General features: G+C 41.2%; 2 protein-coding genes across 2 annotated transcripts in view; one reads left to right on the top strand and one right to left on the bottom strand.

Annotated features, from left to right (window-relative positions):
- Window positions 1-11,492, top strand: part of LOC131572914 (palmitoyltransferase ZDHHC17) — a 64,720-nt gene extending 53,228 nt beyond the window's left edge. Inside the window, exons 12-17 of the mRNA XM_058826348.1 lie at window positions 268-330; window positions 1,476-1,569; window positions 4,853-4,936; window positions 5,333-5,490; window positions 6,300-6,394; window positions 8,361-11,492. Of these exons, the coding sequence (XP_058682331.1) occupies window positions 268-330; window positions 1,476-1,569; window positions 4,853-4,936; window positions 5,333-5,490; window positions 6,300-6,394; window positions 8,361-8,499 (633 nt within the window). The 3' untranslated portion in view covers window positions 8,500-11,492. The remainder of the gene's footprint in view (window positions 1-267; window positions 331-1,475; window positions 1,570-4,852; window positions 4,937-5,332; window positions 5,491-6,299; window positions 6,395-8,360) is intronic.
- Window positions 11,493-13,226: 1,734 nt separating this feature from the next.
- Window positions 13,227-18,271, bottom strand: LOC131572915 (cysteine and glycine-rich protein 2). The gene is made up of 5 exons (XM_058826349.1): window positions 18,120-18,271; window positions 16,003-16,171; window positions 14,878-15,010; window positions 14,119-14,212; window positions 13,227-13,525 (listed from the first exon to the last, which is right to left on the bottom strand). Exons 1-5 carry the CDS (start codon window positions 18,229-18,231, stop codon window positions 13,449-13,451), a joined length of 585 nt encoding a protein of 194 aa, XP_058682332.1. The 5' UTR covers window positions 18,232-18,271; the 3' UTR covers window positions 13,227-13,448.
- Between the last annotated feature and the right edge of the window lie 4,391 nt (window positions 18,272-22,662).

Below are 22,662 nucleotides of genomic sequence, written 5' to 3'. Positions count from 1 at the left end.
CTAATTATGAAATGGTCCAGGTAATCAAAAGTCACACCAGCAGCACTGAAATCACAGTATCTGACTAGGAGTAAGTATAAACTAGAATTAATTTAAAAGTAAATATGCATATTGGTTTAAGGAAGTAGATTCAAAATCAGTTTCATTGAATTGAATTTGTTCCTGTGTGTAGAAAGTACCTGAAATAAAGGGCTCACAGCCACAGGTCTGAAAATGCTTGTCACCATTAGTTTATATGCTAAATTATAATTTTTCTTTTTCCTGCAGACAATAGTAGAACTTGCAGAGACAGGAAGTCTGGACCTCAGTATATTCTGCAGTACTTGCTTGGTAGTATATTTTTTAATCAATTTCACCACCGATTTTTTTTTTTATTTAATGCTAAGCCAAAATTAGTGTTCCTGTAATGAATACATATTTGGCCTTATTATTGCTGTTTCAAAGGCAGAATTTATTTGTACTATTTAATCTAGCCAGTGTTTAAAAAAAAAAAAAAAAAAAAAAGCAACAGTGAGAGAAGAAAAATTTTCATTATGGAAATAACTTGCCAATATCAAAATTCAGGTATCCAGTATGTCTACCACGTTGGTTGGTTATACACTAGCAAGTTATAAAAATCACACTTGACATTCCACTACCTCCATAATTTGCAGTAAAATTATGTTGTGCATAATTAAAATGATGTAAAATATTCTTTTCAAAAATCAAGTATTTCTCTATCTGGGAATAGTCAAGAGGGGGCAAAAAATAAATGTTGTAAAGTAAATATGCCATGTCTTTTCTGTGGAAGTTGACTAGCAAACACAAAATGCTCAAGTGTATCAGTGTTAACACTGCCAAGCTCTGATATATGTGGAACATGAATGATGTTTGTATCTCCAAATTTGAAGCTGGAAAATTGTATACAGATGTAACGCCTTAAAAATTATGTGTTTTTATATTCATATATATCTCAGACCACTTGTTTTAAGACATAACCTTTCAAGAAAAATTTAGTAATTTAGCATTTTAAGTTTCATCGAGTTCTGCTTGTTGAGTCATATTTCTGTCTTTAGAAAATAACCTGACAAGTTTATGTTAGAGCTCGGTTACAAACCATACAGAATTGTGGAACTCAAGCTCATTCTTTTTTTTTAATTGTTAAAAGCTGAAATTATTCTGGTTGAAATGAGCTGTACAAAGCTCAATAGCTGGAGGTGATAGAAGAAGTTTGTATTAAAAAAATAATTCTTTGTATAAGAAAAATAATGTGAAAATCATTTCAGTGCAGTTGTACTGATGTTTGTGTTAAACAGTGTGTAGATTAAGCTAAATAGATAGGTTTGCCTTAAGAATTACCTTCAAGTTTTAAGTTCTCTGAGGAATTAACAACACCTCAATTAATTTACATTTAAATTGAGGGTTTGTGTTTTCTTCAGTTTAAAATATATCAGGGTAAGTTGCTTTTCTAAACAAACGTTTATTATCCTTTACAGATACGGAAGCCAGTGAGGTCCAAACACTGTGGTGTTTGCAATCGCTGTATAGCGAAGTTCGATCACCACTGCCCATGGGTGGGGAACTGTGTAGGTGAGTTGTCTGCCAAAACGCTCTGCAAGGTTTTCCCTGTTCTCATTTCACAGTGGAAGTGACTTGGCTTCTTAAGAGAAGCTTTTCAATATTGAGCTTAATTCTTTTTCTACACGTGATTCTCTGCATTATTCTCATTTGTGTTGTCTCTAATATGCCCATCCTCAAAACTATTCTGTGTCTAATTCAATTTGCTACATATGCATTTTTATTGACATAAAGTTTAGTCATGAAACGATGCAAAGCTTAACTGCTGAAAAGGCATGTGCCAATTCCACCACTGATTATTATCTGTTACATAAGCCAGAAACTTTAATTTAGACCAATAATATTCAGTGATTTATTGGTAAAATATACATATTTGAAATTGTTATAATTATAGAAGTTAGATACAGAATTGCTTCCTAATGAGGTATTCTCCTCTTTTTGACCATCCAGGTTGTCTTTTGTTCTCCCCAGTGATTATGAAATGAATGGATGTAGAGTAGAAATAAAGTCTCTAAATGCTGCTATTCCCAGTCATACTTTTTGAGAAACTTATTTGAAACTCATTATTACACAGGGAGCACTGAAGACCTCTCAGCTAGGAAATGAGTGCAGCTTACTTCACATGTTTAATTTTTTAGGACACAAGTAGAGGTAACTTTAATCTTGGGGAGGAATTAAGACCTGGCTTCACTGACAGTTAACAGTTCATAAATGTTTCATTGTAGTCCTTTCAAATAGATAAAATAATGACTAATCAGAATAGTTTGGTCCGAAAATCAAGAGTAAAATAGTCGATCCTGGCATTTAAATTGTAATAGAATGTCTTTAAAGTCTCATTGACATCAACTTAGATCACCCCCTTATGTTTTATGTTTCCTACAGATGTTACTATCTGAGATACTTTTGGTTTATATTTTAGATGTTTTACAATGAAAAACTAAGAAAATATTAATTCAGACAGGCAGGGGAGCATGGGCTTATGTTTTGCAAGAGTACTGAGGAATACGTGTCAATGGGACAGAGAGACCCAGTATTTTAATCGGTAACTGGAAAAAATCCTAAAAACAAATGGGGGAGGAAAGATCTTTGTGTGTATTGAGAGAGTCTGTGAGTGATGGGATTAGGGTAGGTGGAGGAAATGGATTTTAAGTAACAGTGATGATGGAAAAGTAGAATCTGTCTTTTAGTGGTGGTGTACAGTGTGGGGAAACTGGAGGTAAAACTAAACATCAGGGGCCTTGAAATTATGCTGGGAAAAAGCATTAGAAATCTCAGTATGGGAGCTGGAACTGAACCAGAGGGAGTGATAGTCTGAGCAGCCTTATATGGCTTCTTTGTCTCAGATTGGTGCGTGGTCACTCTAAGCATGGGATTGCAAAACAATCCATTCTTAAAACAGCATTTGTGGTATGTTTGCCAAAAAGGGAAACATGAATCATGCCTTTCTGGAAAGGTGGAATTTGGATGTGTGTGGAATGTGTTAAAAGGATAAGAATGTTGCTAAAGATAGGACTGAGAAATCTTGTAGGAGTGTTTGCAGACACCCTAAAATAAGTCCTTTAGGGATAAAACTTGGCACATTAAGAGACTTAGAATATTTTTACCATTTTGAAAAAGTTGACAAAAAGTGGAGACTATAATAAAATAAATTAAATTAATATAAAAATTATTAATATGATGAATATAAAAAAAATAAATGAATTGGCAACTAGGGAAAATTGTTTTCCTCAAGATTTTAGTTAAAATACAGCAAGCAAGTCTCTGGAAATGACTATATTTATCCTCTAAATGGAGTATCAAAATGGCAGTATCAAAATAGGAGTATCAAATTTTTTTTCTTTTAACTGCAGAGAATGACTCTATTCCTGCCAATCCAGGAGGTGACTGTGGAGCACATTACTGTGTTTTGCCTAATACTATTCAAAATACATTTTCTCCAGTTTATTTTTTCCACAGATGTTTTTTAATTTTTAACTGCTATCAAGATTGTTCAATTTCATTTATAGTTTTAAATGCTGTACCTTACTTAACACATATGGCAGAATTTGGTTTAGTATCATTAAAGATGTTGCTGTAAGAAGCATCCCATCAGATGCCTCTCAGATGGACTTCTAGGCCACTGCTTAACATCTGTGTTCTTTATAGAATTTATTTTCTGGAACTTAGCAGAAATTTAGAATGTAAATGAAAGCAATACCTTATGGACATTCCCAACACTTTCTCATATGCCCTTAGGTGATTGAAGGCAATATTACAATGTAATTTTGTGGTTTTGGGCACTTGTTTGATTTTCAGAGAAGTGTCTTATGTTTAGACTAGCTTGTGTTATGTTTTTCCTCATCTCTTATTTATACAGTCTTTCAGCTCACTTGCTAAAAGCACTTGATTATTTTCTGCCTCCAGAGGATGCTCTTGTTTTAGCAGGGAAAACATTTGACATAATAAAGAAGTAAATGCTGTGCTGGTAAATGATGACAGCCAAATCTTTTGTAGCCCATTATCATCTCTGTGGGTTTAGTTTACAGCCTGGAGCTGTTGGAAGGTTGCAACACTGGACATATTTTACAAACAGAAGGAAGGCTGAGTACTTCAGAATTATGATGTACTCTCATAAGAGGCATATTTTTAGCTTTACTACTGTTAAAAATAGATCAGTCTTATAGTAACTGAATTTTCTTGCATTAGAATTCTAAGGCAGAGTTGTTTTTATCCCATTCATTGTTGTAGCTAGGTTCTTAGGCCCTGTCTGTTCAGTTACAGGCATTTGTTTTACAAGTTTCACTAGATATCTTATTTTTAGCTAGCTTCATCAAGCATCCAAACATAAGATGTGAGTTAGCTTATTATCAAGAAAGGCTGTATATTTGTTTATATTTCTATTACTTTTAAGAAAGTGAACTCTGCAGTTTGGTTTTTCAGTGGCTTTAAAAAAAATACTGACTAATGTGTAATTCCTAGCTGTTAAGGACTCTGCAACATCTGTCACCAGCATTGCTCTAAATACTGTCTATCAATAATTTCAGTAGTTCATGAAAGAGGTTACAAATGAATTAGTGAATTGCAGTTGTAATGTGACAAATTTGAAGTTGCTTTGTTGTCTGAGAAATAAAAGAAAAATCATAAGTAAATCAGCTAATTTCACTGTCTTGAAGTTATAGTGGCATAATATTGTAGAGTAATGTTTCTATGTACAATAATAAGCAGTACTACTAAGTAAGCAATTAAGCTTTCTGGCGTAATGTTGTCATTCTGCTGCTGAAAGTGAAGTAATTTGGTCCCTGTTTTGCAACTTTAGGAGCAGGGAACCATCGCTATTTTATGGGATACCTGTTCTTCCTGCTTTTTATGATCTGCTGGATGATCTATGGATGTATCTCTTGTGAGTAAATGTGATTTTTTTGGCTTTTTTCTTCAATTGCTTCTATATACTTTATCTTCTTGTATTTTTATAGATTTTTATAAATCTTTGCCTTATCAGAGTTTTGTGTTTTTATCCTGGAATTGAGCTGCATGATAATATTTGACTGTATTTTGTATTTTAATTTAGAAGATGTTTTTCTTGTCCTTGATCTTTATTTCTTCATCACAGACAAGTATGTGCATGTGTCCTGTATTCAAGGAGTTAGGAAAGGAAGAGAGAGCAAGTAAAGCTCTTCTGGCACTTGTAATTTTCTTACTTAACTGAATGCATTCTAATGTGGGCATTATATGTTGCTGTACAATAAACATACCTTAAATCTTATGTATATTTTTTGACATTTTTTTTTTCCACTAGACTGGGGTTTCCACTGTGAGACAAGTTATACAAAGGATGGATTTTGGACCTATGTTACACAGATTGCTACCTGTTCTCCATGGATGTTTTGGATGTTTCTAAACAGTGTGTTTCACTTCATGTGGGTGGCTGTGTTACTGATGTGTCAGATGTACCAGGTACGGAAGAGCATTTCACTCAAAATGCTGTCTTGAGAGTGATATAACAATATCAAATAGTTCTGTCATTTAAATTTTCACATCCATTGTGCTAGACAAAGTGTTTAATCTCTCAGCCTTGCTGGAGGAGGCAAGCATCTGCTGTCTCTTAGTATTAGGCATCATTCAGTTCTAATTCACATGGCCTTTTTTTGGTGCAAGAGGTTAAAATACCTGCCTCCTGCTTTCCATTCTCAGAATAACAAAAACGTAAGACAGACCAGAAAAGGGCAATAAAGACTAATAGAGAATAAGAGCTGTGGGGCCAACTTATAATGATGCTGTATGTTATTAACAGAAAGGGAGTGGTAGTTTGACAGAGGATGCAATCATTTCTTACGCTGCTTCAGTGTGAGTTGAGGTCATACTATTGAACTCTAATCTGACCAAACCCAAGTTTTCTTTATCCTTTTTGAGGAACAAAAGTCATACTGAAAACCTTGAAGTATGACTTGTTGTTAATGAACCATGCAACTTGAATTCAATCTTATCAGAAAGATTTCCTGGAAATAGGAATTATTCTCTAAGGCTTAGGTAAAACTTTTCAGTAAGTTTTTGTCCTCCAATTTTACAATATTAATTACTTACAACATATATCAATTTCAAACTCTTATGCTTTATGTTTGCTTCTGATAATTTCTACAGTCAAAAACTTGTTTGTCAAAAGAAGGACTTTAAACAGTAAATTTGGTCTTTTTTCAGACTGTCTTGTGCAGTACTTGGTTAAATGTTTTTATGTAAGCTAAATTACTTATTCTTCCTGTCTTAAGATATCTTGCTTGGGTATCACAACAAATGAAAGGATGAATGCAAGAAGATATAAGCACTTTAAAGTTACAACCACATCTATTGAAAGCCCATTCAAGTAAGTTTTGAAGCATATACAAATTTCTTGTATACATTTGAATCATGTTGCTTGTCAAAACAGAACACACCTAAATACTTTCAGAATATCTTCTCTACTTGGAGTGCTGAATCTTGTCAGTTATTTTCACAGTCACACATTCTATCCAGTTAAAGGAAGTGATTAATGCTTTGTAGCATACAGTGCATAAACACAGAAAAGAATGCTTTCCAGCAGTGATTGTATTTCATCATAGAGTTGATGGGGAAATAAATACCCTCTTTATAAAGCAGATGCTCAAACCAGAGGTAGTTGCTTACTGCAGCATGTCCGTGTTGACCTGGACATTCATTTCCACACCAGGCACTTTCTCCTGAGTAATACTTACTGTGCTGTTGAATGTGCTGCTCTGTGCTGCTCCCCTTTCTTCTACTGTGAGAAAAGAGGCTTCACTTTCTTCCTATTCATGAGGAAGAGCATGGCTAAAGCTGTTTGTGGGGAAAGGGAGCAGGATGTCCCAGGAACTGAAGTGGGTGTTGCATGGGTGAGAGCAAGCTGTTGCATACAGTTTTTGGGCATCAGTACTTAAAAGGGTAGGTTGGGATTCTGGTTTCTGTAGTGATGAGGATGCTAGATGAAGGATGGGGTCCTGGGGACGAAATAGCACTGAGATGGGAATACAGGGTCATAGAGCAGCTTGAGCCAAAGCAGGACATAAGTGAAGGCACAAAGATGATATATTGATGGTTTGAGAGCATGTTACAAAAGGAGCTGGATAAAGAAAAAACCACCTCTCATCCTGCTGTGCCTCCTATGGGAGCTGCTGCTCTTTCTGGTGCCACGCAGGGTAAAGGAGATTGGAGATGGGAACTGTGATCAGGAGCAGTCAGCATGGATTCACACAGTCCTGTGCAATGTGCTCTAGGATGACCCTGGTTGAACCAAGGACCCACTGTAGTCCTTTTCAACCTTGCCCATTCTGTGATTCTGTTAAGTAGCAGATGGATTTCTGTGCTAGACATTTGTGTGGTTTTTTTTTAATATCTCTTCATACAGAGCTTGTAGTGAGAAGCAGAGAAGCATCTCTGTGTAGTTGCAGTGTTCCTACAGATTAGAGTTGTAGCAAATCCAGATAATTACTTTGCCTGGAAAACACAGGATAGGAAAAAAGTGCTAGTTTGATCCCAAATTACTGTCACATTCACAAACCATTTTAACTGAAATGGCTGCTATTATAAAAATTACACACGAAAATAACACCAGATGTCTGAAATAATTGACTTAGCATCACCTGTCACATGAAGCATTGACATCAAATAGTTTCATCTCTTTTTTTGCTTAGACCTGCTCTCACATATTACATGAGCTTCTCCTCCAGAAAACTGATCTATTCAGCCCATGTCTAATTAAGTTAAAAATCCCCCTCATGTTGCGAGTTTTTATGTAGGTTTCTTAGATATTTGACAGTTAATTGATTCAGCCACAGAAAGTACTTGAATAGTTCTTTTAATTCAGACAGTGCTTTCTTAATTTTGTGTTGTCAAGGGACCTGGTTGATCCTAGACCTGCAGCTGGTGAACCAGTATGTATGCAGAGGCAGATATCAATAAATACAGAAATTAGTCTAGGAAAACATTCACTTCATGCCATCTGTACAGTGCAACTATCCTCTTAGAACAGGATCTGAACTATCAGGTTGTGCTACATAGATGGCTAAAAACATGTTTTGGTAGATAGTGGAAGAAAGTTGGTGTCTTGATTATGCCTAAGGATCAAATATTCACCAGTCTGGTGACCACTTGTTATTTCAGAACGTGCTCATCAACTTGCTTATCAAGTATGAGAGCAATTCTGAACATACTTGGTTGTCTAAAGTTACTAACTTCAAGGGTGAAGGACCAAATTTTTAGGTAGGCAAAAAGATGATGTACTTTGTTAGATGAGCTATGATATTCCTTGCTAACGTGTGTTTTTCTTTTGTTTTTAGCCATGGATGTATAAGGAACATTATAGACTTCTTTGAATTCAGATGCTGTGGTCTTTTTCGGCCTGTTATTGTGGACTGGACAAGGCAGTATACAATAGAATATGACCAAACTTCAGGATCAGGCTACCAGCTAGTGTAGCACCACCTTCATCCTGTGAGCATATCATTCTGAGTGGTGCCTGAAAAATTTTCTCTGTCTCTCTCGACTCCGCATCCCTTGAAGAGTAGCATGCTATGTGTAGGGCTGATGATGAATCATAAAGGTACCTTCTCTTCATCAGAGTTTTATTAACAAAAGTATAAATGGACAGAATAAACTGCCAAACCTGATCAGGAAGAGGAGGAAGATCAAAAAGGGATTTTAACAGTTCTTAACATGAGAATTATTCATGACAACATATTCACAGTATTTGTTATCGGGTTTTTTATTTAAGATCTTTCACAATGGAGCATGAGATTATTGAAGTATTGACATAAGTAGTTATATTGTGCTGAGCAGAAAAATTTGTATCCCAATATCAATAATTCCACTGAAACAAGAATCTAGAATATAAAACTAAATTTCATGATACAGAGTTCACTGATCGCTATGTTGTAGTTCCTGTAATGTGATTTTTTTAATACAGATTTTCTGTAGTAAGATGTACATTGAAAAATGTGCTTTTCAGTACTGTTATAAACATCCTATGTGGGGATCCCCTGTAACAAGTTATAGCAGTAGGGCACGTCAGTTAATGTTGAGTAAAAATATGTTGCCCACGTTATTTTGGTGATTGTTTTTGCCACCAGTTAGTGGTACAACTAAATACTTGTAATAACCCTGTTCTGAAATAATGTAGTCTGAAATAAACAACTGCGCCAATAAGGAAAGCTTTTCTGTCCAAGTTAAAGCTCTGCTTAATTGCATGACACACCTGTAAAATTAGTTTACAGTATATAATGTTCAGGGAAAAAAAGTGGGGAAAAATAATTATCTTTGAAGTAATTGTATAAGCAACTTACAAACTAGCAATGTTTTAGTATTAGGTTTGGTCCTCATACAGTACAGTGTAGTGTATTTGGAGACACGCTGGAAGAGAAATTACATGGGGCATTACCACAGATGTAAAAGCAAATGTCTCGGTTACAAAAAGACAAGATAGTTTCAAATTGAATGCAATTGCAGAACCCAAAGTTGCCTGAAATGCTTATTTCATTTGGATGTGAAATAATAGAACCCAAACTTTAAAAAAACAAAAAATTAAGAATCCCCATAACAGCACGTGCACACAGAAAATGCAAAGCGGTGTTCTGAAGATGATGGTGTATTGCACGTGGAAATCGCCCTTAATTTCTGTTTTTAAGTTCTCATGCTACAGATGTGTTGGAAGGTAAGGAATGATCTGAAATTGCATTCCAAAGGGGCTTTTCTTGAATGTGATGCACTGATTTTTGTTATGGTGTTTTCATATACTCATAGTGAATTGTTCACTGCTTCCTTAACTATTGTTTACAGAGAGACTGAGAATCAGTTTAGTTCTCTTCTAAGTGCTGTAGCAACCCAGTGGTTCGAGGAACCTGTGAGGGGAGTTTGGGGAGGGACCTGAAAGCAGATGTCTGAGACCAGTGTAAAGAATGTGTATCTGTATATAAATAATTTATCAAATAGTTTTCTCTTCGTGAGTGTGTGTTTAGTGTATTTAAAGCTGCTCATTTTCATTTTATTCAACCAAAAAAGTGTAGGAAGATATCTAATGAGCTTTTAGTGATGTTAAATATTGCTGTTAATAGGCATTATGCCCTGCAAATTCACTGCATGTTTGATGCTTGGCAAAATTAGCGTTTTCTGTAATACGCAGATTACAGGTAATAAAGCAATCTAGTGGTATTCCCGGCCCTTGCCTTAGTAAGAGGAGCAGTGAAACTGTAAATAGTTGATGTTCAGTATTTGCAAGTAAACATTTTTTCTGTAGCTGTTCATTGATCTCAAGACACGCACTTAGTTTGCAAGTACCAGATATCAGGATTTACAGAAGTGCAGCATTAATCCTTGAATGTTTAATACTGGAAAAATCAACGTTGTCTTGGACACTTAAGAGGAGAGGTTTGGGTATAGGGATGGCAAGAAGCTTTGGCTACTGGTGTCAGACAAAATTTGTAATCCTAACAAAAACATGCTCTATTTCTGTAAAAACAATTGACTTATTAATTTTTTTTCTAATCAGAAAATAGTATGAAAGCTTTACACTATGGTTTGTTTTAATCACCAATGATGCTCTGCATATTTCTTCATTCATTTCTTTTTTTTTTTTTTGCATTTTAGTTGGGGGTCGGTTGACTTGAGGAGCTTCAATACACTTTATTAAGTATCATCCAGCCACCAGAAGAGCAGTTCAGTGCATGATGCAAGTTTCGGTCATATCAGTAGCATTAACTGCCATGAATTGCATCATGCACTCCATGTCAAAAATGTTTGCAAAAGAAGAGGTAATCCTTGGTAGCATATAGCAGGTTCTGCACTATTTACATGTCAGTAGCTCTCTGGTGACAATTTGTTGAGGCCTGCAGAATCTGAGCGATAGTAGGTAGTTGTGAAAATTAACATGCATATCTGGATTTGGGATGTATGAAGTTTCCAGTGCAAAATGTAACTTGTCTTGAGTAACACTGAATTGTTGATGTGAAATCATAAAGCAAGCAGGGGGGAGCCAACTATGCAGCATTTTTCTGTCAAGTTATCAAACTTAAAATTCACTTGTTGAACCAAAACTGCATTGCTTCTGAAACTTAAACTGATCCAGACAAACAACAGATCAGACCAACTTAATCTGACATAGGTAGAATAAATAGGAATTTTGTCTTGGCCCTAAACATGTGCTGTTTCTTTGCAGGTTTTTGTATTCTTTGATGTCCACCAGATTTTTTTTTTCAATTAATGTGTAAAACAGCATCACTACATTTTAAGCTGTGGATTTTTTTGTATATTATTTATAACTGTGCCAAGTATTATTTTAATACTGTCGAGATCTTGATGTGTATTACATTGTGAACAAAAAAAAAAAATCTGTAAAATGTTTAATAAACTAGCTCTCCTTACATAAATTAAATCTGTTAAATTTTGTAAGTTATTAATCAAATAAATATTGACTCTTAGATGCAGTGTTTGTATTGACTTGGGGTGTGATTTCCTAGAGTGTAGTTTCTGACCAGTATCAGAAACCTTTCTGGAAAGATGTATAAGTGTCTTACAGATGGCACACACCCAAATCTGTACAGATGTGAAATCCTATGAGTTACTACACTGTTGTGGTAAATTACACCTTTGCACTACCACTTAAAGTTAGCATTTGCTAATTAAATAGTCCTGTCTTTTGATTGAAGCATGCTGGCAAGGTGACATTTCTGAGGGGAGAACTCCATCTAGGGAATGTGTTGTGTGGCCCTAATGTACTTAATGACATTTGAAGTATTCTAAGGGTCAGCCAGACATCTGCACAGGGCTAGGATGTGTCACACACACACAAGATGTGTGCTTCTGGGTGGCACTTGAAGGAGACAGACTACCTTGGCTCTTCTGGTCCATGCTGAAGGTTAGAGTTTGAGTAGAAACAAGGTAACAATTCAGGTTTGAATTTAATCAGGATATTTATAACCAGCACCATGTATTAAAGTATAAGGCTAGGATTTAGGAGCACATTTAAAGGAAAGAAAAAAGTGTTTTCTACTGAGTCTTGGTTTGGCATTGACACTGAGAATTAGTGGTGGTATTCTCCCCTTCCCCACACATTGTTCCTGGTGAGGCTGTGTCCAGGCTGACCACCCTTTGGCTTGTCAGGAAAAGACCAGGGAAGACTTGACCTGTGCTGAAGATCTCCATCCAAGATTTGCAGTGCTCCATCAGAGGAAGTGTTGTGCTTGAGAGTCCTGATGATTTGAAAGCTGGTTTGTGGGCCTGAGTTTTTCTTTGGAAAGAAGGCAGCCCTCTGCACCCTCATTGTGCTTTGACTAGAGTTCAGTGCCTTGTATATCCCATTAGCTGTCTTTTAGTAAAATCACTTTCTTGCTATGAAAGCAATGTCAATGGTATGACTAAGTAGCAGGACTGAGAATTTTTCCACAGGTTTCCTAGGCTGTGTTGTTGCTTGCTGCCTCACTCATGCCTGAAATGTGTTGCTTCAGACTTATTATCTTCTTCAGCTCTAATCTTTCTTGCTCTGTGAACTGGATGAACTCTTGGGTCACATTTTGAGCTGGCTTGTTTTTCCTCCTATCCACATGGTTCCTTCATAACCTGTACAAAATGCTCATTGTGTATTATTTTGAGTAGTATGTATTTTTTTAATTAGACTTTTGGCTTGAACTGCTTCACTGCCTCAGACCATGGTCAGAGATGTTGCTTGAAACTGCTTTAGACTGTGCTGATACACTTGCTTAATGTTTTGTTGCAACATTCCCAGTCTTGAATGTGTTTCCATAAATTCAGTGTTGTGAAGGGTTCTTTTATCCCAGAAATGTATCAGCCTGCTTCCCAAACCAGATAAGAGTTTCAAAGCTTGTTTTTTTAAACCTAATAACTTCTTAATCTGCAGCTGTCTTAGTGGAATATTCCTGTGCAGTTAAGTTCTGTGCATAACAGCACCTCCAGACTATTATGGTGAAAATGGTTTTTCATTTGCTAGAGACTCTGTGCCAGAGACAGGCAGCCATTTAGGCACAGTTACCCCTTATCTATCACTTTAGAGCTGTCACCATGCACAGCTGTAGAGCAACACTCCCCTCACTTTTTTTGCAGACAAAGTAGGCAACACTTAGATTTATATATATCAAGATCTATGTATATCAACAAGCAAAGCTTTATTGATTAGATTTATGTATATCAAGATTTATGTATATCAACAAGGAAAGCTTTATTGAATTGATACTCAGTATTAAAGGTGTTACAATGGGATACACAAGGTGAGAAAAAAAGCAGTGTGTGTGTTTTTAAAATCATCAGCTGAAGGTACACTACAGTGACTAGTATTTGTTTCACAGTAGTTAGTAACATTTAGGATACTCTTCTTCCTTCTAGCAGGATCTCAGCAGAGCTGGAAGGCGTTTTTAGCCCCCTCACTGGGCGTGAACGAGGGCACCTGCTCCCTGGCCATACCCAAATCCCTTGGGGCCAAAGTTCTTTGCGTAACAACCTGTGAGAAAGATGAACATGCAGTAGCTTAATCTTCTGGCACGTTAATTAAGAACAGCACTGTCTAGGCTAATCCTCTCAGCAGCTCCTCCTTAGTCACTAGAATATCCCCCTGGGAAGTAGCACTTAGAAACATTTTGTTAAACTACATAACTAACAGGACTGAACTCAGTAGGCAGGACTGTTTGGTCTCTGTAGCTCCCAGCCCACTCTGTGAGAACAACTCACAGGTCGGTTCTGGGGCTTGGTATCTGTTAAGGCATTTGTTGTCATCAAACCACTGTGTGGATCAAGTTTATATCCACAATGACCCAAAGCAGAGCAGGATGCTTGCTGGCTTGTTTCCTTACTCTGATCAGGCAGAGGGCAGGGCTGCTGCTGCATTTATCAGTATGTGAGGTTTTACTCAATGCAGATGTCAACTACACTAGCAGCTTCAGTAATATCTATTTCATATTTTACTCTATTCCTATGACATAGAGAGCACTTTCATGTGAACATAAGCCTGAAAGTTTCTTATATCAGCCATATATTGGCCATTTATCCTTGTAAGACATTATCTTGAGCCATAAACAGTCTTTACTTTTTTCTCACCTTTACAATAGATTTCTCCCTCTTTTTCAGTTAGGGTTGTAGATTCTAAGCTTTTTCCACACTTGGCACATCGGAAGCAGTTCTTGTGCCATGGCTAGAGAAAAAAAAAAGACAGTACTAAAACACAGGATGCCAAAGTTGGTAAAAAAACACATTAATTGGATATATCTGCATCATTGTTGATTAGAGACTGAAAGTGCAGCTGAAGAGAAAATCAGCTGAAGTGCACCAGTAGCAGACAAGAGCATCTGCATTTCTGTGAGCAGCACAGCCCAAGATTCCACCCAGCATCCTGCTCAGAGCACCATTCTGAAAGATTTGGGCTTGCTGTGATCAATTGAGAGCACAGCTTGGCTCTCTTTAGAGCGAGTCAGACAGCTGGCAGACTGACATGCAGTTTTACGTGGTATTTTCAAGAGACCATCCCCTTTTTGCTGAAACATTCAGCCTCCCTCACAAGCTTCACACCTCAAGATTGTTTCCTCTTCTGGGTGAGAGGGGCTTCTGTAGTCTGCTTCAAGTCTCTAGCATGAGACGATATTAAATCTTCACCTCTGAAATCTAAGGTGATCACTCATCACCCTGCATTTCAATGGGTTTTTTTTAATTAAGTAGATTGATTTTACTATTCCCAGTGCAAATAAATGCAATTTTAAGGTAACTGCCCTGCACTTGGTTCCCTGCTGGGACCAGCATAACACACCTTACTCAGTTAAAAGTCCACGTAGCAGGTACAAAACAGCACATGCAGTTCCTTACCTTTCCAGCTCCTATTACTTTCTCTGCTGCATAAACAGAATCACCACACCTTGAGCATTTCTCTGTCCCTCCAAACTTCTGAGCAAACTTGGAAGGGTTTGGATTTGTGGTGGGCCGGTGGGGAGAAGGCGTGCTGAAAGAAATGGGACATTTGTTTTCTCTACTCTTTTACTAAACAATCTCTCACTCTGCTTAGCAACATAAACAGACTAGCATCCGGCACATGGTACAGAATACAGTACTGCTGCAAAACTGGAGAAGTAAGTTACCAGCAAGGCCATCCAATTACATTTGGTAGGGAAAAAAACCAAAGCCACAACAACAAACAGAGAAAGGCCATGCTTTAAAGGATAAAAATAAGCTACTGTAAAGGCTAATTTCCTGAGGAGCCTTCCCCTTTTCACTTAACTAGAAGAGCTGAACTCTATCAGGACATGGATTTTTCAGATAGTAAGCTACAAATAATTCTGTTAAGGTTCTGTCCACGGATTATAATCAGGAGCCTGAATGGATCACTGAACCTGGCTAGAGAGCATACATGATATAAATGTTAAGCAGTAATTTGGGAACTTGCATGAAACAAGTTCTGAGACATACCTCAGCTTCTTTCCACATGCTTTGCTTTACAGCAATAACTTAATCAGACTAGGAATGTTTACTATTTAATGTGACTTTTGGTTTTGGCTATAATTAAGTACAAATGGTTCTTCGTTTGCTAGTTAAAAATTCATTCTGCTTGTAACCCCAGATTCTCAGCTGTCCAAGTCCATCCCTGCAAGAACATGTTGAGCATTGCCATTTCCAACTTATTTAGGAGGGCAGTGTGAGACCCACAGTCACTTCTGTGAGCTTATGCGATGCCATCAGCAGCTCCATAATCCAGTCCCCTATGGCTCATTCATAGGGTGTGTCTTTGCTTGCACTAACTCCTACTGTTCCAGCTCACATAGTCACCAGTGGGAGCTTTGTGCACTGCAGGTTCAATGCCCTGCATTCAACTAGACTGGAGTATTTTGCAGCATTTCTATTCCAAACAGGAATATAAACAAAATCCAGCCTGAAAGACTCCTCTGAAAACAGTACTGAAGGACAAGGGCCATGCACCCCCCAACTCAGTTGACTCACTTCTCAGGCTTGATGCCTAGTCTCTCTCCCCTGTCCATGTTCAGCGTGCCTGCCCCTTGGCCATATCCATAGCCTTTTGGGCCGTATTTCTTCCCATAGCAAGATTTACAGTAAACTTCAGCATCATGAATTGCTACAGTTGTGCTGTCCAAGTTTTTCCGGCAGACCACTGGAGAAAAAAAAAAAAAAAGTTAAACTGCCTTAAGGGACTATATCCATCAGCACACATTGTAAGCCAAAAACCAAGTGAGAAGTGATGTTATGGGTTTCCCTGTCCAAAACTCTTCCCATTAGGCTGTGGGACCACCAGAGATTAAAAGGAGCAAGTTGCTGTTTGAATCTGTGAATTATGCTTAGCCCTGTAAAGGGCTCTATTTCCCTCCCACCTCTTCATGACCGTGACATTTAAAGCCTGAAAACTTGCTGTTGTTTGATGAATGAGGCTGCTCAGAAACCCAGAGAGGGCAGTCAGCAGTTTCCCTTGACAGATGCCATACAGCAGAAAGAAAAAGCCTATCCTATAGTACAGAAAAGCCCCTGTCCTGCCCTTTGGGCCAGGATGGGGCTGGGAAAAAAAAACAAACCTTCAAGGTTCTCCCCCCACCCCCACCTCAATACTACTTCTGGGCAGAGCTGGGTCTGGTTCACAGCTGTCACCAGAGGGGCTGAGCTTTGCTGGCATTCCTACATTGCCCTTCAGCACAATGCAAGCCCTCTCTCTACTCAAGGTTACAGTAGAAGGGAGGACTATTTCCTTCTTGAACCTCCTTTTGTATGCCAACTGGCACACTCTTTCCACCTGCAACAACATTATGCCCATGAAAAAGAATTTGGGGAGAAATAAAAAACAACACCCTCATGAATTTTTTGTTCATAGATTTAATGCTTTCAAAATACTGGGTGACTTTTGCTTATGGCAACCATTAGCTCCATTCTTTTTATAAGCCACTAATATACAAGTAAATCAATTAATGCATGTTTGTTAAGTCTACAGACTTTAACCCCAACAGAAGTATGCACTAAGGAAAACCATGTATTCAGACACACTAGAGCCATTGTTTGACTGTAAGTTCCAGGTTTCTTTTAATAGTAACTCCCATAAAAGGCTGAAAGTGAGGCAGCTGAGGCATCTAATCTTTGTTTTTTGTAACCACTGGTAGAGCTCAAGGAAAGGAGCGTAGGTGTGCCAAGGCTCCCAATGCCAGCACAGCACACCAAGGTTAGGCAGCAGACTTAACAGCAAACTTGTTTGAGGGGCCCAGCTGTAACTGCAGCCAATGTAAGAAGGCTAAACCTAGCTCTGCCCATATGTATTAATCACCAACAAGTAGGGCAAAACAGTACCTCATGTTTGCAATAAGGTAAAATTATCTTGATTCAGACACAGAGGCTGTCTGTTTGCAAAGTTGGAGCTTCCAATTCACAGGGACCCTTTGTTCCCTTCATCCAAGCAGAGGTATTTTCAGCAGAGAAAGTGATTTTCAATGCCTCACTAGGCTTGTTGGTTGGACTGGAAAATAATGCTTTGGACTCCTTTCATCTGAAATAACACAGGCCTCTGTGCCAAGAAAGTTTAGGCTTTTGGCTGTGCCAAAGCATCAACAACTCGGCTGTGCTCATGCGCACTCTTGTCCTGGTCTGCACAGGACTCCAGGGCAGTAGTTTGATAGCTGTTCCTTCAGCTTCTGCCAGCCCCAGGACCATGGGGAGAAGCCCAGTTGAGCTCAGATCAGTGCAAACAAGGCTCTGCCACTGGCCTTCCTACTCTGCATGAGCAACACTTAAGCCAGGTTTCCAACCTCAGGATCCCTTAGACACCCAAGGAAAAGGCTGGCAAGAGTACAAATGTCTCTGCACTGAGACGTACATCCCAACCCCTGATATGATAAAAACCTCTCCAGGAGGCGAGTTCTCCCCTCGAGGATGCCAAGCCCAGGAAGCACATGGGGAAGCAGGAATCAGCCTCAACACGTGATGGACAAAGTCACCTCTGGCCACTGCCATCCCCAGTGCCTCACACATACCAGCTGAGTCTGGGATGCCTCCTTTGAACCATCCCCTTGCTGCTGTGACCCCCACAGCTACACCAGGAGAGATTTTTGGAGGAGAATACTTACTGCAGAGGAAGCAGCACCGGTGGAAGCTCCTCCCGTCACACTGCACCTCCTCAGCATGGTAGACGGTGCGGCCACAGGCACCGCACTTGTTGCCACCTCCCCAGTTCGGCATGGTGGTTCTCTGTGCCCAGCCAGAGGAAGGGAGAAGGGGAGACATTTGTTAAACACAGTGTGCTCCACCATGCTGGTCCCAGAACAGCTGGGGTTACAGGCTCCTTTAAACCAGATCTGTGAAGTTTGTGTGGCATCAGAGCATAACCCTGCAATTTCATCCATTGTTTAAAAACGTGACCTTCCACTGCATGAGAAGTTTTTGGGACCAGTTCAACTTCCCAGCTCTTCAGATGCCAGACCAGACTTAAAGGCTTAGGCAGGCTCTCTACGGCTATTTGTAAAAGCAGACGAACTGGCAAGAGGAACAGAGACCACTGCTGCTGAACAGCAAGAAAAACAGAGACACGGTCTTCATGGGCCATGTCCTCTGTCCCTGCCTGGGGATTTTGAAAGTTACATAGATTGGATATGCACAAATTACAGTTTCATGCACAAGAGCTTTACTGTACCTGGAACGAATGCCCCCCAGATGGATATAATTTCAGTTTCTATGCTTCATTACTGCTGGGCCTCTTGTCTGATAGAAGCAATCCAATTGTGCCAACAATGGTGTTTTGTTTTACTGCAGGGATGTGGTACAAGCCAAAGTTCACTTCACCAGAAAACCACCTATTAGGGGTGTAGGAACATTCTGAACTCCTTTGAGATCACACCTGCACTTCAAAGAAGCTTAAGGGGGATTATTTTCCAGGGATTCCACCTCTGTTACATGAACTGCACCTTTACCAGGCAGGTATATCAACCAAACCAAACTGCTCAAGTAGCCACAGCTGATTTAAAAGGATCCTGCATTACTTGCAATGGACACTCACCAAACTGGGGACAGGCATCTCACTCATTGTGTTAACCCATAGCTTTGGGAACAGTCTCTTACATTAAGCCAGAAGCAGTGGCTGTCCCATCTCAAGGTGATCTGCTCCCTCCAGAACTCCCCTGCACTCCCTGTCACCACCCCCAGCAGTTCTCCCCAAGCTCAACGAGGAGCTCCTCCTATTAACTGTCTGGGGTTAAAGTTTCAAAGCAGAGCCCTACCCATCACCTTCGGGATGTCTGGGGCTTTCCTCCTGCCACCACCACCATAAGCTAACACAGCTGTGTTTGCTGAAGGCTCATCTTGCTATCAGCCCTGAACTGCCCTTGGCTTGTGACTGCTGTTCAATGCTGGTTTGCTCTCCTGCAGCTCAGTACCACCACCTCTCACCAGCACAGAGGCCAACAGCAGCCAGACTGCCTCCATGAACTTAACCCAGCAGAGCTGCTCAGCACTCATCACCCACAGTACTCCTTACTGATCCTCATTTCACACAGGGTTTTTGGGTGAGGACCATGGTTTGCCCACTGGAAGTCCAGAGGGCACCTCCTGCCACCCTACCCCACCAGCCAAGAGCATTTCCTCCCTGCAGAGTTCCCACAGCCGTGCTGAAGTACAGGTCAGCTACTAGGGAGGAAGGCTGGGAAGGAATTTCTTGGGAGCTTCTGACTTTTCTCTGCAAAATTCACCTTCAGTCACCCTGAGAAGCTCTCCTAGGCCTGACAAGGAAAAGATACACACAACAGCATCCCCACACAAAGCCCACAGCCTGCTGCCTTCCTTCAGTTAACTCTGCACGCATCCCTTAGAGCCAGAAGCAGAGGACTACCAATCTCCAGTTGCCTCCCTCATCAATAGTGAGGAGCTGGAAGTGCTACCACGGGGAGCCAGAAGGAGCACTTTGCTTCAAGAGCTCCTTTCTCTAAGGGGCTCTTCTCCCAGTGTGTGGGACATGCCTCAGCGCAGAGCAAGCTGCCTCACACCCCAGGCAAGGTGGAACAGGCTCACAAATCACAACTGAGAGCAGCAGTTTTGGCTAAGCCTGAATTACGTGACCCATCTTGCTTGGTAAAGCAAGCCTCCTGCCCCAGCAGCATGAGCAGCAGTTCAGCAGTTTTAGGAATGCAAGGTAGGACGTGTGGTTCCCGAGTAAGACATGCTTCCAGGTAGCTGCTACAAGATCTTTGTCCAAGACAAGCAGACAGCCATTCATGGCATGTGGGAAAATAAGATTAGTTTATTAACCTAAATTGGGGCACCTTAGGTACATTCCTAACCAACAGCTTAGGAAACTTCCTCAGAATGGCTGAGCAGTGCCATTTGCACACCGACACCAATTACTGAGAAAGCCCTTTGTTTAATACTTCCATGGGATTAGCATCATTACTGCTCTGTGGTTTAGCACTAATACCCTGACCCAGCTAATAAAATTAGTTTTATGACATTTCCCACTTTGCTTTTGTCATTCTTGGCACAACTGTACAGTCTAAAAATCGAGATTCCATTTCTTTTATTCAAGTGCTTGGCTGTGCTACTGCACAGCAGCTGACATCAATCACAGCAAAGAGCGTCCTTAGTTGACGAGAACATAGGCTGCACAACACTTTGGAAAAGGAATGCATGGATTGGGGGGGAAAAAAAAAAAAGAAAAAAGACAAAAAAAAAAAAGGAGAGATTCCTTTCCACTCTGTATGTTTTCCAAAATGTAAATGGTATTTGGTACAAGAGCTACTTCTGTCTTTTCCTCTCATCATCCCCGTGCTCATGTTCTTTTGTACATTTCCATGAGCCTACACTATTATTTTAATAATTTTGTTAGCAAACAATAATTTAGTTTTCACGCACACTAGAGCTGAGGACCTGAATCATGTTTCCCCAGCTTTGCCCCAGATTTCACATGCAATATTGGGCAACACAGGGTGCAGCTCCAACCTTTCTTCCTGAGCGAGACAAAATACTAGACGACCCGACAACCATGAGCTAACTCAAAACTTCTGATAAGGTCTTTGGGAATTCATTAAGTGAAAAACAAAAAGGAACTTTAGTCAGCCCTTCAAGGTGACCGTATTCTCTTCCAGAGAAGGTGTTTCCATTTATCCTCCCATGATGTTCCTATGGCGGTCTGCGTGGGAAGAACGGCAATATTTCCTCAGTTACTCAGCAGCAGGGGCTCTCAGGCCGGTGTCCCGCAGCAGCCGTGCCCCGGCACAGCACACAGCGCTGCTGCCCGCTCCTGGGCAGCGCTGGGCCCGCCGCTGCAGGCTCCTTCCCCAGCCCCACAGGGAGCAGCTGCCGACCTCCAGCCCCGCCCCAAGCCTGCCCTGCTCCCTCGGGACTCGGCGGCTACTTCATGCAAGCCTCCGGGGAGCTCAAAAGCAGCAATTAGACATGCAGGTGATCTCACTGCCGGCACCAACAGTCCCGGCTGTCGGCTGCGGCTCGATGGCAGCCGCTTGTACCCGCACGTCATCCACAGGACAAGCCACGGCAGCCGCCAACTCCTTTCCGACCCGCTTGCTAGCGGCAGCTCTAATTCAAGAGACCTAAGCCAGCCGCAAGACAGACACACGAGAATTCCAGGCTATCCGGTTATCCTGGACGGCTTTTTCGGCTGCCTGTCGGGGAAGCCCGGTGCGTGGCAGCTCCATCATTAGAGCGGCCAAGCGGCAGCAGCGGGTGAGCATCGCCCGCCGCCGTCTCCCCCTCACCGGCACCGCCACCCCCGACCGCTGCCGGGCCGGCCCAGCCCACCGTACCCCGGCACTCACCTCACCTCGGCTCGGCGCGTTTCGGCACGGCGCGGCCCCGCGGCGCCTTAAAGGGCCGGGGCGGAGCCATGAGGGCCCGGCCCGGCCCCCGCTCCAGGCCCCGCTCCTGGCGCGGCGCTGCCCGCGCTGGGCCGGCCCAGGCCGAGGGACGGAGGGGTCGGCCCTGCCGTGGCCGCCCCGGGAGGCAGCAGGAGATGTCCCAGCTGAGCCTCGGACCACAGGACCCCAGCTTGTGGTTCTACCCAATTTTAGGATTTTGCTTGACGTTCTCGCAGGCAAATACGGGCAAGGGACGTTTTCCCGAGAGCGGGCGTCGGGAAAGAGGATTCCCAGGACGTGAGGAGCGGGCGAAGGCAGGAGCCCGTGCCCGGCTCGTAGGAGCCTCGGGGCACTCGGCACCGCAGCTCCCGCTGAAACACTGCTCCCGTGGGGACTGATTAGGAGAGGCCTTAATAGTTTTCACAAAAGGCCAGCAATTAGAGCTGTCTACAGCATGCTGGAGAAAACTGCCCGAGGCTTCAGCTGCTTTTTGTAAGTGTCCCCATCTCCCAGTTTCCCGGGGTTGCTGCACACTGCCTCTGTCGGTCTCAGGATTACGCACGGGACTCCCTGTGTCTAGCGGGACGTGTGGGTTTATCCCCTGCTCGTTATTAATCCAATACCAAATCACCTCCTCGTTGCCCACAGGAATGCCGGGCAGCACGGGCACGACTTTTCACACGCACCAGAGACAGCCCCAGGCATGGAGCCCAGCGAGCTGGGTGGAGGCAGCACCTGCGAGCCCTCCTGCACAGGCACTGTGCAGTGAGATGGGCTGTGTGCTGGCCGGGCTGGAACACGTCCCGCCGAG

This window comes from Poecile atricapillus, chromosome Z (assembly GCF_030490865.1).
Source record: "Poecile atricapillus isolate bPoeAtr1 chromosome Z, bPoeAtr1.hap1, whole genome shotgun sequence".
NCBI lineage: Eukaryota > Metazoa > Chordata > Aves > Passeriformes > Paridae > Poecile > Poecile atricapillus.
Note: the sequence above shows the minus strand (reverse complement) of the source record. Positions and strands in the feature narration are given on the sequence as shown.

Coding starts and splice junctions, on each gene's coding strand:
- LOC131572915 (XM_058826349.1), bottom strand. CDS start 18,231: ATGCCGAACTGGGGAGGTGGCAACAAGTGCGGTGCCTGTGGCCGCACC. Junction 14,213..14,877: donor AAGTAATAGGAGCTGGAAAG/GTAAGGAACTGC, acceptor TTTTTTCTCTAG/CCATGGCACAAGAACTGCTT. Junction 13,526..14,118: donor GGGAGAAATCTATTGTAAAG/GTGAGAAAAAAG, acceptor TCTTTCTCACAG/GTTGTTACGCAAAGAACTTT.